The sequence below is a fragment of the Oncorhynchus mykiss genome, chromosome 27, assembly GCF_057628025.1.
Source record: "Oncorhynchus mykiss isolate SJ-2025 chromosome 27, ASM5762802v1, whole genome shotgun sequence".
NCBI lineage: Eukaryota > Metazoa > Chordata > Actinopteri > Salmoniformes > Salmonidae > Oncorhynchus > Oncorhynchus mykiss.
The window spans coordinates 47730541-47746969 of NC_143048.1; the positions used below are offsets into that span (position 1 = coordinate 47730541).

The 16429-nt window shown below is 52.7% G+C and overlaps 1 protein-coding gene across 4 annotated transcripts in view; it reads right to left on the reverse strand.

Moving 5' to 3' along the window:
• Positions 1-532: 532 nt before the first annotated feature.
• Positions 533-16429, reverse strand: part of rcbtb2 (regulator of chromosome condensation (RCC1) and BTB (POZ) domain containing protein 2) — a 40850-nt gene continuing 24953 nt past the window's right edge. The window contains exons 8-12 of one of the 4 annotated variants that reach the window (XM_090224032.1): positions 13514-13704; positions 11867-11993; positions 8788-8927; positions 2510-2640; positions 533-1410 (exon numbers count right to left, since the gene is read on the reverse strand). In XM_090224032.1, coding sequence (XP_090080158.1) covers positions 1270-1410; positions 2510-2640; positions 8788-8927; positions 11867-11993; positions 13514-13704 — 730 coding nt within the window. In that variant the 3' untranslated portion in view covers positions 533-1269. Of the gene's footprint in view, positions 1455-2509; positions 2641-8787; positions 8928-11866; positions 11994-13513; positions 13705-16429 lie in introns of all 4 variants that reach the window. The other 3 variants (XM_090224034.1, XM_090224033.1, XM_090224035.1) reach the window with 3 other exon arrangements.

Below are 16429 nucleotides of genomic sequence, written 5' to 3' on the forward strand. Positions count from 1 at the left end.
TTACAGGCCCTGGTCCCCTCCCCTTCGTGCCCTGCCCCCCCCCCCCCCCCTTACAGGCCCTGGTCCCCTCCCCTTCGTGCCCTGGTCTCCCCCCCTTCGTGCCCTGGTCCCCCCCCTCCCCTTACGGGCCCTGGTCCCCCCCCTCCCCTTACAGGCCCTGGTCCCCTCCCCTTCGTGCCCTGGTCTCCCCCCCTTCGTGCCCTGGTCCCCCCCCTCCCCTTACGGGCCCTGGTCCCCCCCCTCCCCTTACAGGCCCTGGTAAAAAGTAATGCACTATATCTATATAGGGAATCATTTAGGATGCATATGATGTCACTGACAGTAAATCCATAGAAAGCTAATGGAGGTTGTTTGTCATGTTTCCTGTCAGAACAAATACATGTTTACAGCTGCACATGGACAGACAGTGAGTTAATGAACGACAGACATGCGTAAGTAAGCACTTTAAGAGATCGCTACTCCCCCTTCTGAGTCAATAATGACGTGTGTGTGTGTATAATTTCCTATCAGATAATTAGCTCATCGTGGGTGAGATGACTTGGTAAGATAGCAGCTAGTGAGACTAGACCAGACAATACCAGTAATACAACAATGAATGAACGACAAAAGCACATCAATATACAAGCAGCACAGCACTGTATGAAACAGCTTGGCCAAATAACCTTTTGACCTTGTGAGCGCGTGACAAAATATGGAATCTACCATTATGCAGTTAGTTGGCGTCCATTTTGTCTTTAACTGCCAATAGTCCGTAGTTTTCCCCCCTGTCTGTCTGGTCTCCTGTTCGGTGCTAGTGTGATGTATGTAACAGCACCTATAGGACCAGAGTTAAGGACGTCCAATAGCATTAAAACCGCCACGGCAGCAAACAGAGACGACCCCTCCCTCCCTCCCTCTGACAGTATCTGTGCCCTATTGGACCAGTGTTACAGGTCCAGGGTGTTAAAAATCACTAAAGCCCCCCAAAGCCCAAATCTCTTCACCCAGGATCCAATAAGTACACTGTTTGTCCCCTCGCTCCCAAGGGTTGAGACATCTCTGTCCCCTCTCTCCCAAGGGTTGAGACAACTCTGTCCCCTCTCTCTCAGATAGGCATCCATCTGCCTTCATCCCTCTTTTCCATCCCCATTCTCCTTCCTGCCCCCCCCCCCCCCCCCTCTCTCCCATCCCCCCATTCCCCTTCCTGCTCCTCCATCCCACTCCCCCCATCCCCCTCACCCATTCCCCAGTCTCTTAACCCAGAGTCTTAGCTAGTGGGCTGTCGACCAGTCAGTTTTTGAAGGCCCCATATCGGCTAGCTTTACTGATGAAGGCCTTCAGCAGCTCGTGGTCCATGTCGGCGAAGGCCTGCGTCTGCGTAACAGCTGTCAGGTGGTTGACACAGAACTTGAAGCAGAACTCTTCCAGGTCCTGTAGGAGGAACAGGGAGATGGATGGCTGGTCAGTGGTCAGCGCTGGGGACAGGAGAAGTACAACACAGAGGGCAGTGACTGGTAGAGGACCTACTGGTACAACGAGAACAACACAACGAGAACAACACAGAGGGCAGTGACTGGAACAACACAACTAGAACAACACACAGGGCAGTGACTGGGAGAGGTAACAACTAGTACAACGGACAGGACAGAGAGGGTCTGTGGGCTGGCTGGTCAGTGTTCAGGTCTACGGGAGGACAACAGAGAGGGTCTGGGCTGGCTGGTCAGTGTTCAGGGTCTACGGGAGGACAACAGAGAGGGTCTGGGCTGGCTGGTCAGTGTTCAGGGTCAACGGGAGGACAACAGAGAGGGTCTGGGCTGGCTGGTCAGTGTTCAGGTCTACGGGAGGACAACAGAGAGGGTCTGGGCTGGCTGGTCAGTGTTCAGGGTCTACGGGAGGACAACAGAGAGGGTCTGGGCTGGCTGGTCAGTGTTCAGGTCTACGGGAGGACAACAGAGAGGGTCTGGGCTGGCTGGTCAGTGTTCAGGTCTACAGGAGGACAACAGAGAGGGTCTGGGCTGGCTGGTCAGTTTTCAGGTCTACGGGAGGACAACAGAGAGGGTCTGGGCTGGCTGGTCAGTGTTCAGGTCTACGGGAGGACAACAGAGAGGGTCTGGGCTGGCTGGTCAGTGTTCAGGGTCTACGGGAGGACAACAGAGAGGGTCTGGGCTGGCTGGTCAGTGTTCAGGGTCTACGGGAGGACAACAGAGAGGGTCTGGGCTGGCTGGTCAGTGTTCAGGTCTACGGGAGGACAACAGAGAGGGTCTGTGGGCTGGCTGGTCAGTGTTCAGGGTCTACGGGAGGACAACAGAGAGGGTCTGGGCTGGCTGGTCAGTGTTCAGGTCTACGGGAGGACAACAAAGAGGGTCTGGGCTGGCTGGTCAGTGTTCAGGGTCAACGGGAGGACAACAGAGAGGGTCTGGGCTGGCTGGTCAGTGTTCAGGGTCTACGGGAGGACAACAGAGAGGGTCTGGGCTGGCTGGTCAGTGTTCAGGGTCTACGGGAGGACAACAGAACGTGTAAAGCCTCTTACCCTGGCCTCGTACTTGACGGCAGCAGAGAGCAGTGTAATGGCGTTTTCCTCAGAGATGCCTCTCTTGATGGTCTCCTGACACAGTCTCTTCAGACGCGTCTCACGGTAGAACGTAGCTAAGTCCAGGAGACCTACGGTACACACAGGAGAGATACATGGAATACGGCCCAAATGGTGGCCCAGTCATTTTATAGTGATCTCCTTCTGAGTCCAGGTTAACGGTGGAATTCTAGTGCATTTACAATACTTTCTATAAGCTGTCATAACTCACACGAGGCCATAGATGCTGATTTTGGGTGAGTGTGTAGAGGCGGCAGGGTAGTCTAGTGGTTAGAGTGTAGAGGCGGCAGGGTAGCCTAGTGGTTAGAGTGTAGAGGTGGCAGGGTAGCCTAGTGGTTAGAGTGTAGAGGAGGCAGGGTAGCCTATTGGTTAGAGTGTAGAGGTGGCAGGGTAGTCTAGTGGTTAGAGTGTAGAGGTGGCAGGGTAACCTAGTGGCTAGAGTGTAGAGGTGGCAGGGTAGCCTAGTGGTTAGAGTGTTGAGGCGGCATGGTAGCCTAGTGGTTAGAGTGTAGAGGTGGCAGGGTAGCCTAGTGGTTAGAGTGTAGAGGTGGCAGGGTAGCCTAGTGGTTAGAGTGTAGAGGCGGCAGGGTAGCCTAGTGGTTAGAGTGTAGAGGCGGCAGGGTAGCCTAGTGGTTAGAGTGTAGAGGCGGCAGGGTAGCCTAGTGGTTAGAGTGTAGAGGAGGCAGGGTAGCCTATTGGTTAGAGTGTAGAGGCGGCAGGGTAGCCTAGTGGTTAGAGTGTAGAGGAGGCAGGGTAGCCTATTGGTTAGAGTGTAGAGGTGGCAGGGTAGCCTAGTGGTTAGAGTGTAGAGGCGGCAGGGTAGCCTAGTGGTTAGAGTGTAGAGGCGGCAGGGTAGCCTAGTGGTTAGAGTGTAGAGGCGGCAGGGTAGCCTAGTGGTTAGAGTGTAGAGGAGGCAGGGTAGCCTATTGGTTAGAGTGTAGAGGTGGCAGGGTAGCCTAGTGGTTAGAGTGTAGAGGAGGCAGGGTAGCCTATTGGTTAGAGTGTAGAGGTGGCAGGGTAGTCTAGTGGTTAGAGTGTAGAGGTGGCAGGGTAACCTATTGGTTAGAGTGTAGAGGTGGCAGGGTAGTCTAGTGGTTAGAGTGTAGAGGTGGCAGGGTAACCTAGTGGTTAGAGTGTAGAGGTGGCAGGGTAGCCTAGTGGTTAGAGTGTAGAGGTGGCAAGGTAGCCTAGTGGTTAGAGTGTAGAGGTGGCATGGTAGCCTAGTGGTTAGAGTGTAGAGGTGGCAGGGTAGCCTAGTGGTTAGAGTGTTGAGGCGGCATGGTAGCCTAGTGGTTAGAGTGTAGAGGTGGCAGGGTAGCCTAGTGGTTAGAGTGTAGAGGCGGCAGGGTAGCCTAGTGGTTAGAGTGTAGAGGTGGCAGGGTAGCCTAGTGGTTAGAGTGTAGAGGCGGCAGGGTAGCCTAGTGGTTAGAGTGTAGAGGTGGCAGGGTAACCTAGTGGTTAGAGTGTAGAGGTGGCAGGGTAGCCTAGTGGTTAGAGTGTAGAGGTGGCAAGGTAGCCTAGTGGTTAGAGTGTAGAGGTGGCATGGTAGCCTAGTGGTTAGAGTGTAGAGGTGGCAGGGTAGCCTAGTGGTTAGAGTGTTGAGGCGGCATGGTAGCCTAGTGGTTAGAGTGTAGAGGTGGCAGGGTAGCCTAGTGGTTAGAGTGTAGAGGCGGCAGGGTAGCCTAGTGGTTAGAGTGTAGAGGTGGCAGGGTAGCCTAGTGGTTAGAGTGTAGAGGCGGCAGGGTAGCCTAGTGGTTAGAGTGTAGAGGTGGCAGGGTAGCCTAGTGGTTAGAGCGTAGAGGCGGCAGGGCAGCCTAGTGGTTAGAGTGTAGAGGCGGCAGGGCAGCCTAGTGGTTAGAGTGTAGAGGTGGCAAGGTAGCCTAGTGGTTAGAGTGTAGAGGTGGCAGGGTAGCCTAGTGGTTAGAGTGTAGAGGTGGCAGGGTAGGCTAGTGGTTAGAGTGTAGAGGCGGCAGGGTAGCCTAGTGGTTAGAGTGTAGAGGTGGCAGGGTAGCCTAGTGGTTAGAGTGTAGAGGCGGCAGGGTAGCCTAGTGGTTAGAGTGTAGAGGTGGCAGGGTAGCCTAGTGGTTAGAGCGTAGAGGCGGCAGGGCAGCCTAGTGGTTAGAGTGTAGAGGCGGCAGGGTAGCCTAGTGGTTAGAGTGTAGAGGAGGCAGGGTAGCCTATTGGTTAGAGTGTAGAGGTGGCAGGGTAGCCTAGTGGTTAGAGTGTAGAGGCGGCAGGGTAGCCTAGTGGTTAGAGTGTAGAGGCGGCAGGGTAGCCTAGTGGTTAGAGTGTAGAGGCGGCAGGGTAGCCTAGTGGTTAGAGTGTAGAGGTGGCAGGGTAGTCTAGTGGTTAGAGTGTAGAGGTGGCAGGGTAACCTAGTGGCTAGAGTGTAGAGGTGGCAGGGTAGCCTAGTGGTTAGAGTGTTGAGGCGGCATGGTAGCCTAGTGGTTAGAGTGTAGAGGTGGCAGGGTAGCCTAGTGGTTAGAGTGTAGAGGTGGCAGGGTAGCCTAGTGGTTAGAGTGTAGAGGCGGCAGGGTAGCCTAGTGGTTAGAGTGTAGAGGCGGCAGGGTAGCCTAGTGGTTAGAGTGTAGAGGCGGCAGGGTAGCCTAGTGGTTAGAGTGTAGAGGAGGCAGGGTAGCCTATTGGTTAGAGTGTAGAGGCGGCAGGGTAGCCTAGTGGTTAGAGTGTAGAGGAGGCAGGGTAGCCTATTGGTTAGAGTGTAGAGGTGGCAGGGTAGCCTAGTGGTTAGAGTGTAGAGGCGGCAGGGTAGCCTAGTGGTTAGAGTGTAGAGGCGGCAGGGTAGCCTAGTGGTTAGAGTGTAGAGGAGGCAGGGTAGCCTATTGGTTAGAGTGTAGAGGTGGCAGGGTAGCCTAGTGGTTAGAGTGTAGAGGAGGCAGGGTAGCCTATTGGTTAGAGTGTAGAGGTGGCAGGGTAGTCTAGTGGTTAGAGTGTAGAGGTGGCAGGGTAACCTATTGGTTAGAGTGTAGAGGTGGCAGGGTAGTCTAGTGGTTAGAGTGTAGAGGTGGCAGGGTAACCTAGTGGTTAGAGTGTAGAGGTGGCAGGGTAGCCTAGTGGTTAGAGTGTAGAGGTGGCAAGGTAGCCTAGTGGTTAGAGTGTAGAGGTGGCATGGTAGCCTAGTGGTTAGAGTGTAGAGGTGGCAGGGTAGCCTAGTGGTTAGAGTGTTGAGGCGGCATGGTAGCCTAGTGGTTAGAGTGTAGAGGTGGCAGGGTAGCCTAGTGGTTAGAGTGTAGAGGCGGCAGGGTAGCCTAGTGGTTAGAGTGTAGAGGTGGCAGGGTAGCCTAGTGGTTAGAGTGTAGAGGCGGCAGGGCAGCCTAGTGGTTAGAGTGTAGAGGCGGCAGGGTAGCCTAGTGGTTAGAGTGTAGAGGTGGCAGGGTGGCCTAGTGGTTAGAGTGTAGAGGTGGCAGGGCAGCCTAGTGGTTAGAGTGTAGAGGTGGCAAGGTAGCCTAGTGGTTAGAGTGTAGAGGTGGCAGGGTAGCCTAGTGGTTAGAGTGTAGAGGTGGCAGGGTAGGCTAGTGGTTAGAGTGTAGAGGCGGCAGGGTAGCCTAGTGGTTAGAGTGTAGAGGTGGCAGGGTAGCCTAGTGGTTAGAGTGTAGAGGCGGCAGGGTAGCCTAGTGGTTAGAGTGTAGAGGTGGCAGGGTAGCCTAGTGGTTAGAGCGTAGAGGCGGCAGGGCAGCCTAGTGGTTAGAGTGTAGAGGCGGCAGGGTAGCCTAGTGGTTAGAGTGTAGAGGAGGCAGGGTAGCCTATTGGTTAGAGTGTAGAGGTGGCAGGGTAGCCTAGTGGTTAGAGTGTAGAGGCGGCAGGGTAGCCTAGTGGTTAGAGTGTAGAGGCGGCAGGGTAGCCTAGTGGTTAGAGTGTAGAGGCGGCAGGGTAGCCTAGTGGTTAGAGTGTAGAGGTGGCAGGGTAGTCTAGTGGTTAGAGTGTAGAGGTGGCAGGGTAACCTAGTGGCTAGAGTGTAGAGGTGGCAGGGTAGCCTAGTGGTTAGAGTGTTGAGGCGGCATGGTAGCCTAGTGGTTAGAGTGTAGAGGTGGCAGGGTAGCCTAGTGGTTAGAGTGTAGAGGTGGCAGGGTAGCCTAGTGGTTAGAGTGTAGAGGCGGCAGGGTAGCCTAGTGGTTAGAGTGTAGAGGCGGCAGGGTAGCCTAGTGGTTAGAGTGTAGAGGCGGCAGGGTAGCCTAGTGGTTAGAGTGTAGAGGAGGCAGGGTAGCCTATTGGTTAGAGTGTAGAGGCGGCAGGGTAGCCTAGTGGTTAGAGTGTAGAGGAGGCAGGGTAGCCTATTGGTTAGAGTGTAGAGGTGGCAGGGTAGCCTAGTGGTTAGAGTGTAGAGGCGGCAGGGTAGCCTAGTGGTTAGAGTGTAGAGGCGGCAGGGTAGCCTAGTGGTTAGAGTGTAGAGGCGGCAGGGTAGCCTAGTGGTTAGAGTGTAGAGGAGGCAGGGTAGCCTATTGGTTAGAGTGTAGAGGTGGCAGGGTAGCCTAGTGGTTAGAGTGTAGAGGAGGCAGGGTAGCCTATTGGTTAGAGTGTAGAGGTGGCAGGGTAACCTATTGGTTAGAGTGTAGAGGTGGCAGGGTAGTCTAGTGGTTAGAGTGTAGAGGTGGCAGGGTAACCTAGTGGTTAGAGTGTAGAGGTGGCAGGGTAGCCTAGTGGTTAGAGTGTAGAGGTGGCAAGGTAGCCTAGTGGTTAGAGTGTAGAGGTGGCATGGTAGCCTAGTGGTTAGAGTGTAGAGGTGGCAGGGTAGCCTAGTGGTTAGAGTGTTGAGGCGGCATGGTAGCCTAGTGGTTAGAGTGTAGAGGTGGCAGGGTAGCCTAGTGGTTAGAGTGTAGAGGCGGCAGGGTAGCCTAGTGGTTAGAGTGTAGAGGTGGCAGGGTAGCCTAGTGGTTAGAGTGTAGAGGCGGCAGGGTAGCCTAGTGGTTAGAGTGTAGAGGTGGCAGGGTAGCCTAGTGGTTAGAGCGTAGAGGCGGCAGGGCAGCCTAGTGGTTAGAGTGTAGAGGCGGCAGGGTAGCCTAGTGGTTAGAGTGTAGAGGTGGCAGGGTGGCCTAGTGGTTAGAGTGTAGAGGTGGCAGGGCAGCCTAGTGGTTAGAGTGTAGAGGTGGCAAGGTAGCCTAGTGGTTAGAGTGTAGAGGTGGCAGGGTAGCCTAGTGGTTAGAGTGTAGAGGTGGCAGGGTAGGCTAGTGGTTAGAGTGTAGAGGAGGCAGGGTAGCCTAGTGGTTAGAGTGTAGAGGTGGCAAGGTGGCCTAGTGGTTAGAGTGTAGAGGTGGCAGGGCAGCCTAGTGGTTAGAGTGTAGAGGTGGCAAGGTAGCCTAGTGGTTAGAGTGTAGAGGCGGCAGGGTAGACTAGTGGTTAGAGTGTAGAGGCGGCAGGGTGGCCTAGTGGTTAGAGTGTAGAGGCGGCAGGGTAGCCTAGTGGTTAGAGTGTAGAGGAGGCAGGGTAGCCTATTGGTTAGAGTGTAGAGGAGGCAGGGTAGCCTATTGGTTAGAGTGTAGAGGTGGCAGGGTAGCCTAGTGGTTAGAGTGTAGAGGAGGCAGGGTAGCCTATTGGTTAGAGTGTAGAGGTGGCAGGGTAGTCTAGTGGTTAGAGTGTAGAGGTGGCAGGGTAACCTAGTGGTTAGAGTGTAGAGGTGGCAGGGTAGCCTAGTGGTTAGAGTGTAGAGGTGGCAAGGTAGCCTAGTGGTTAGAGTGTAGAGGTGGCATGGTAGCCTAGTGGTTAGAGTGTAGAGGTGGCAGGGTAGCCTAGTGGTTAGAGTGTTGAGGCGGCATGGTAGCCTAGTGGTTAGAGTGTAGAGGTGGCAGGGTAGCCTAGTGGTTAGAGTGTAGAGGCGGCAGGGTAGCCTAGTGGTTAGAGTGTAGAGGTGGCAGGGTAGCCTAGTGGTTAGAGTGTAGAGGCGGCAGGGTAGCCTAGTGGTTAGAGTGTAGAGGTGGCAGGGTAGCCTAGTGGTTAGAGCGTAGAGGCGGCAGGGCAGCCTAGTGGTTAGAGTGTAGAGGCGGCAGGGTAGCCTAGTGGTTAGAGTGTAGAGGTGGCAGGGTAGCCTAGTGGTTAGAGCGTTGGACTAGTTGCAACCGAAAGGTTGCAAGATCGAATCCCCCGAGCTGACAAGGTACACATCTGTTGTATCTGCCTCCTGAACAGGCAGTTTAACCCACTGTTCCTAGGCCGTCATTGCAAATAAGAATTTGTTCTTAAATAAAAGGTTAAATAAATATATGAACCTATGGCGTCCTCCGGAGGCAGGTTGATGGTGTCTGTGTAAAGGTATTCGAGGAAGGCCCTGTAGACCAGGTAAGAGAACTGGTGAATCTCAATAGACTCCTCGTCTGTCTCGTTCAGCAACACACGGAAATGTTCACACCTGAAAACATGGAAAGATGACAACGGATCAGTCACCGTGGAGATCAGTCACCGTGGAGATCAGTCACCGTGGAGGGTGACAACAGATCAGTCACCGTGGAGATCAGTCCCCGTGGAGATCAGTCACCGTGGAGGGTGGCGACAGATCAGTCACCGTGGAGATCAGTCACCGTGGAGGGTAGCGACAGACCAGTCATCATGGAAAATATGTGCCCTGATGTGAAGTTTGAATTCAGCCCATGTTGATCTCTGAGCTTAGCTAGCTGCATATTAGATACACTACATGACCAAAAGTATGTGGACACCTGCTCATCAAACATCTCATTCCAAAATCATGGGCATTAATATGGAGTTGGTCCCACCTTTGCTGCTATAACAGCCTCCACTCTTCTGGGAAGGCTTTCCACTAGATGTTGGAACGTTGCTGCTATAACAGCCTCCACTCTTCTGGGAAGGCTTTCCACTAGATGTTGGAACGTTGCTGCTATAACAGCCTCCACTCTTCTGGGAAGGCTTTCCACTAGATGTTGGAACGTTGCTGCTATAACAGCCTCCACTCTTCTGGGAAGGCTTTCCACTAGATGATGGAACATTACTACTATAACAGCCTCCGCCAGCCGATGCCTGGCGCTTCAGCTTAGCTAGCTGCAGCACTTGGTGCTTCAGCACTTGGTGGTCCCGTTCTGTGAGCTTGTGTGGTCTACCACTCCACGGCTGAGCCGTTGTTGCTCCTAGACGTTTCCACTTCAAAATAACAGCACTTACAGTTGACCGGGGCAGCTCTAGCAGAGCAAGAATATGACAAACTGACTTGTTGGAAAAGATGGCATCCCTATAACAGTGCCACTACGGGCCATTCTACTTCCAATGTTTGTCTATGGAGATTGCAATGCTGTGTGCTCGATTTTTAACGCCTGCTAGCAACTGGTGTGTGGCTAAAATAGCCCGAAAACACTCATTTGAAGAGGTGTCCATATACTTTTGTAAATATGCATCTAGTTTCTACACGGAGTACACCAAACATTAGGAACACCTGCCTCCGGCACCTACTACCACTTCCCCGTTCAAATGACACATCAATGTCTTGCCCATTCACCCTCTGAAAGGCACACATACACAATCCATGTCTCAAATGGAGTCCAATCCTTCTGTCCTCTCCTTCATCTACACTGAGCGACATACAATTAGGGATCGTAGCTTTCACCTGGTCAATCTATGTCGGGGGGGGGGGGGGCAGCAGGTGTACTTAATGTTTTGTAAACTCTGTGTTTCAAACATACACATTTGGAGATGTAAAATAAATACATTTCTTTACCTCTGATTTGGCAAATCGAAAACGATAGCGTTTAAGGCATGAGGATGTTGCGTGCGAGTTTATAAAAAAAGAACCAGAGGGGAAACACTAGCCGTGTCCTTCCTCATAGCGTCAACAGGAAGGACAGACACACCGAGACCGAATCCTAGTTTCATACAACGCAGTGGTAACAAACATAGCAGACTTGGGAGGAGACAAGGAAGGCAACTACTGGAAATCACCGTGTCATTTCAACACAATGTTTACAGAAATGTTTGTAGCTGTTTGTCGGGGAGTGGGGTGGCATAAAAAAAACTAACTCTGAACCTGTGGCAACATGTGTATAATTGAAAGAAGTTACCCGTTTTAGCCTGCAGGGGGTCTCGCCTTGACTAGGGGAGACGAGAGAGAGACTTGACTAGGGGAGGGGAGAGAGAGACTTGACTAGGGGAGGGGAGAGAGCGAGAGAGAGAGAGACTTGACTAGGGGAGACGAGAGAGAGACTTGACTAGGGGAGGGGAGAGAGAGACTTGACTAGGGGAGGGGAGAGAGAGAGAGAGAGAGACTTGACTAGGGGAGACGAGAGAGACTTGACTAGGGGAGGGGAGAGAGAGACTTGACTAGGGGAGGGGAGAGAGAGAGAGAGAGACTTGACTAGGGGAGACGAGAGAGAGACTTGACTAGGGGAGGGGAGAGAGAGACTTGACTAGGGGAGGGGAGAGAGAGAGAGAGAGAGACTTGACTAGGAGAGAGAGAGAGAGAGATAGACTTGACTAGGGGAGGGAGAGAGAGAGAGAGACTTGACTAGGGGAGGGAGAGAGAGAGAGAGAGACTTGACTAGGGGAGGGAGAGAGAGAGAGAGACTTGACTAGGGGAGGGAGAGAGAGAGAGAGACTTGACTAGGGGAGGGAGAGAGAGAGAGCGACTTGACTAGGGGAGGGAGAGAGAGAGAGAGACTTGACTAGGGGAGGGAGAGAGAGAGAGAGAGACTTGACTAGGGGAGGGAAAGAGAGAGAGAGAGAGAGAGAGAGACTTGACTAGGGGAGGGGAGAGAGACTTGACTAGGGGAGGGGAGAGAGAGAGAGAGACACTTGACTAGGGGAGGGGAGAGGTCTGAGGAGGAGGAATGATTAAGTTCCTAACATGTATTCCCTACCAGTGACCGGCAGCTATCTCTCTGGGTCTCTCCAGTGACCAGACGGTGATCTGTGTTTTGCAAGCAGGCAGGTTGATAGTGTGTGTGTGGGGGGGGGGGGGGGGGGGGGTACAGTGGTACAAATAACTGAATAACCTTCAGAGTGGTGTTGTACCTCAAATAAATGATGTATTTACAGAGGAAAAGTGAACGAACGTAACAACACTTCAGTAGAAATACTAAAAACACACAGCATATACCGAATAAATATGTCTCGGGTTAACAGTTGTTTGGATAAAAACGAAATGAACGTTACCATTGTACTAAACAGTGATTCTGTGTAGACCAAGGCCCATAAGGAGACCACCTGGGTCTGTTTGGAACCGTTTACACAGGCAGCCCAAATTCTGATCTTCTGCCCACCCCCCCAACTATTGTCAAATGAGCTGATCTGATTGGTATAGAAGATGTGAATTGGCCTGCCTGTGTAAACTCAAGTCCTTTTAGGTACCTGATCTTTAGGAGGGCTTTGTGTACGTGGATACACTTTCCATCCACAAGGAACTTGAGATCTGAGATGTCCGGGCTGTCAAACTCCCTCTTCAGAGACTGGGCCACCGTCAGATAGTCATCACCGTCTGAATAACACAGACCAAAAAAATCAGTCAGTCCTCTAAAAGAGGCCAGAGCAACGAAAACACTCAAACCCATTGGAAATACTTAAAATAGTATCTGATCCCAGGTCTGTAACCATCATCACATCCTGTACACACGTCAGTCTTACCCACGGTTGAGGAGGTGTGTCAGTCTTACCCACGGTTGAGGAGGTGTGTCAGTCTTACCCACGGTTGAGGAGGTGTGTCAGTCTTACCCACGGTTGAGGAGGTGTGTCAGTCTTACCCACGGTTGAGGAGGTGTGTCAGTCTTACCCACGGTTGAAGAGGTGTGTCAGTTTTACCCACGGTGAGGATATGTGTCAGCTTTACCCACGGTTGAGGAGGTGTCAGTTTTACCCACGGTTGAGGTGTGTCAGTCTTACCCACGGTTGAGGAGGTACGTCAGTTTTACACACGGTTGAGGTGTGTCAGTCTTACCCACGGTTGAGGAGGTGTGTTAGTTTTACCCACGGTTGAGGAGGTGTGTCAGTCTTACCCACGGCTGAGGAGGTGTGTCGGTCTAACCCACGGTGAGGAGATGTGTCAGTCTAACCCACGGTGAGGAGATGTGTCAGTTTTACCCACGGTTGAGGAGGTGTGTCAGTCTTACCCACGGTGAGGAGATGTGTCAGTTTTACCCACGGTTGAAGAGGTGTGTTAGTCCAACCCACGGTGAGGAGGTGTGTCAGTGTTACCCACGGTGAGGAGGTGTGTCAGTGTTACCTACGGTGAGGAGGTGTGTCAGTCTTACCCACAGTGAGGAGGTGTGTCAGTCTTATCCACGGTGAGGAGGTGTGTCAGTGTTACCCACGGTGAGGAGGTGTGTCAGCCTTACCCACAGTGAGGAGACGTGTCAGTCTTACCCACGGTTGAGGAGGTGTGTCAGTCTTACCCACAGTGAGGAGGTGTATCAGTCTTACCCACAGTGAGGAGGTGTGTCAGTCTAACCCACGGTTGAGGAGATGTGTCAGTCTTACCCACAGTGAGGAGATGTGTCAGCTTTACCCACAGTGAGGAGATGTGTCAGTCTAACCCACGGTGAGGAGGTGTGTCAGTCTAACCCACGGTGAGGAGGTGTGTCAGTCTTACCCACAGTGAGATGTCAGTCTAACCCATGGTGAGGAGGTGTGTCAGTCTTACCCACGGTGAGGAGGTGTGTCAGTGTTACCCACAGTGAGGAGGTGTGTCAGTGTTACCCACGGTGGGGAGGTGTGTCAGTGTTACCCACGGTGAGGAGGTGTGTCAGTCTTACCCACAGTGAGGTGTACCCACGGTGAGGAGGTGTATCAGTATTACCCACGGTGAGGAGGTGTGTCAGTATTACCCACGGTGAGGAGGTGTATCAGTCTTACCCACGGTGAGGAGGTGTACCCACGGTGAGGAGGTGTGTCAGTATTACCCACGGTGAGGAGGTGTATCAGTCTTACCCACGGTGAGGAGGTGTACCCACAGTGAGGAGGTGTGTCAGTATTACCCACGGTGAGGAGGTGTATCAGTCTTACCCACGGTGAGGAGATGCCATGTGACAGCGGGCGTTGCGAAGCAAGCAAAGACATCGTCAGTGCTGGCGAAGTGAGTGAGGTGAGGGCAGGCTACAGCTTGACCCCTACACTGACCCCACATCAGCACCTGACCGCTCTGAGTCTTAGCTGCAGACGTATGGCTGGTGTGGCACGCTGCTACCTCCACCATCCTACAGAGTGACAGGACAGACGAGGAGGACAGACAGACAGGACAGACAGACAGGACAGACATCAGTCTTTTAGACACCTCGCCAGGCCAGACAACCTGACTGTGGCAAAGACAGGCCGGACAACCTGACTGTGGCAAAGACAGGCCGGACAACCTGACTGTGGCAAAGACAGGCCGGACAACCTGACTGTGGCAAAGACAGGCCGGACAACCTGACTGTGGCAAAGACAGGCTGGAACAAAACAGTCTTCTTCAAGTGAAGGATTTCACTGAGCAGCATTAGAGTTCAATAGATACATAATGATCAACAAGCATTATTATAACAAAAAACGTAGACCGACGAGATAAATACAGGCTGGAACACAACAACGGTCTCATAATTCCAATGAGCAACCCAACCCACCCCAACCCTTCCAGGGCCTTTTTACCCCAACCTGAACCCTTCCAGGGCTTTTTCACCACAACCCCAACCCTTCCAGGGCCTTTTTACCCCAACCTCAACCCTTCCAGGGCCTTTTTACCCCAACCCTTCCAAGGCTTTTTTACCCCAACCTGAACCCTTCCAGGGCCTTTTTACCCCAACCCCAACCCTTCCAGGGCCTTTTTACCCCAACCCCAACCCTTCCAGGGCCTTTTTACCCCAACCCCAACCCTTCCAGGGCCTTTTTACCCCAACCCCAACCCTTCCAGGGCCTTTTTACCCCAACCTGAACCCTTCCAGGGCCTTTTTTACCCCAACCTGAACCCTTCCAGGGCCTTTTTACCACAACCCCAACCCTTCCAGGGCCCTTTTCACCACAACCTCAACCCTTCCAGGGCCTTTTTACCCCAACCTGAACCCTTCCAGGGCCTTTTTACCCCAACCTGAACCCTTCCAGGGCCTTTTTACCCCAACCTGAACCCTTCCAGGGCCTTTTTACCCCAACCTGAACCCTTCCAGGGCCTTTTTACCCCAACCTGAACCCTTCCAGGGCCTTTTTACCCCAACCTGAACCCTTCCAGGGCCTTTTTACCCCAACCTGAACCCTTCCAGGGCCTTTTTACCCCAACCTGAACCCTTCCAGGGCCTTTTTACCCCAACCTGAACCCTTCCAGGGCCTTTTTACCCCAACCTGAACCCTTCCAGGGCCTTTTTACCCCAACTTGAACCCTTCCAGGGCCTTTTTACCCCAACCTGAACCCTTCCAGGGCTAGTCACCCCAACCTAAACCCTTCCAGGGCTTTTTTTTACCCCAACCTGAACCCTTCCAGGGCTTTTTTTACACCAACCTGAACCATTCCAGGGCTTGTCACCCCAACCCTTCCAGGGCTTTTCACCCCAACCTAAACCCTTCCAGGGCCTTTTTACCCCAACCCCAACCCTTCCAGGGCTTTTCACCCCAACCTAAACCCTTCCAGGGCTTGTCACCCCAACCCAAACCCTTCCAGGGCTTTTCACCCCAACCTAAACCCTTCCAGGGCTTGTCACCCCAACCCAAACCCTTCCAGGGCTTTTCACCCCAACCTAAACCCTTCCAGGGCTTTTCACCCCAACCTAAACCCTTCCAGGGCTTTTCACCCCAACCTAAACCCTTCCAGGGCTTGTCACCCCAACCTAAACCCTTCCAGGGCCTTTTTACCCCAACCCCAACCCTTCCAGGGCTTTTCACCCCAACCTAAACCCTTCCAGGGCTTTTCACCCCAACCTAAACCCTTCCAGGGCTTGTCACCCCAACCCTTCCAGGGCTTTTCACCCCAACCTAAACCCTTCCAGGGGTTTTTCAATGGAAAGATCTTTGCCAAGATACTGAAGTGACTCTAGCCCTGTTTATACCTGGTTCTAACTTGTGTCCTTCATCCTGATTTTGTCCATATTCTGATTGTGGCCACATTTGAAGACCGGTGTAGATAATCAAAAGACAAATTGTGATGTGATTACCTCCAGAGGGTAGTCTGTGATGTGATTACCTCCAGAGGGTAGTCTGTGATGTGATTACCTCCAGAGGGTCGTCTGTGATGTGATTACCTCCAGAGGGTTGTCTGTGATGTGATTACCTCCAGAGGGTAATCTGTGATGTGATTACCTCCAGAGGGTAGTCTGTGATGTGATTACCTCCAGAGGGTCGTCTGTGATGTGATTACCTCCAGAGGGTCGTCTGTGATGTGATTACCTCCAGAGGGTCGTCTGTGATGTGATTACCTCCAGAGGGTAGTCTGTGATTACCTCCAGAGGGTAGTCTGTGATTACCTCCAGAGGGTAGTCTGTGATTACCTCCAGAGGGTAGTCTGTGATTACCTCCAGAGGGTAGTCTGTGAATACCTCCAGAGGGTAGTCTGTGAATACCTCCAGAGGGTAGTCTGTGAATACCTCCAGAGGGTTGTCTGTGATGTGATTACCTCCAGAGGGGAGTCTGTGATGTGATTACCTCCAGAGGGTAGTATGGGTCTGGATATCTTACAAGTGTAGACAGATCTGGACAAAACCATTTAAAATCGCCATTATCCTACCCTCTAAAATCACTGGTAGGTGGCACCATTATCCTACCCTCTAAAATCACTGGTAGGTGGCACCATTATCCCACCCTCTAATATCACTGGTAGGTGGCACCATTATCCCACCCTCTAATATCACTGGTAGGTGGCACCATTATCCCACCCTCTAAAATCACTGGTAGGTGGCACCATTATCCCACCCTCTAAAATCACTGGTAGGTGGCACCATTATCTCACCCTCTAATATCACTGGT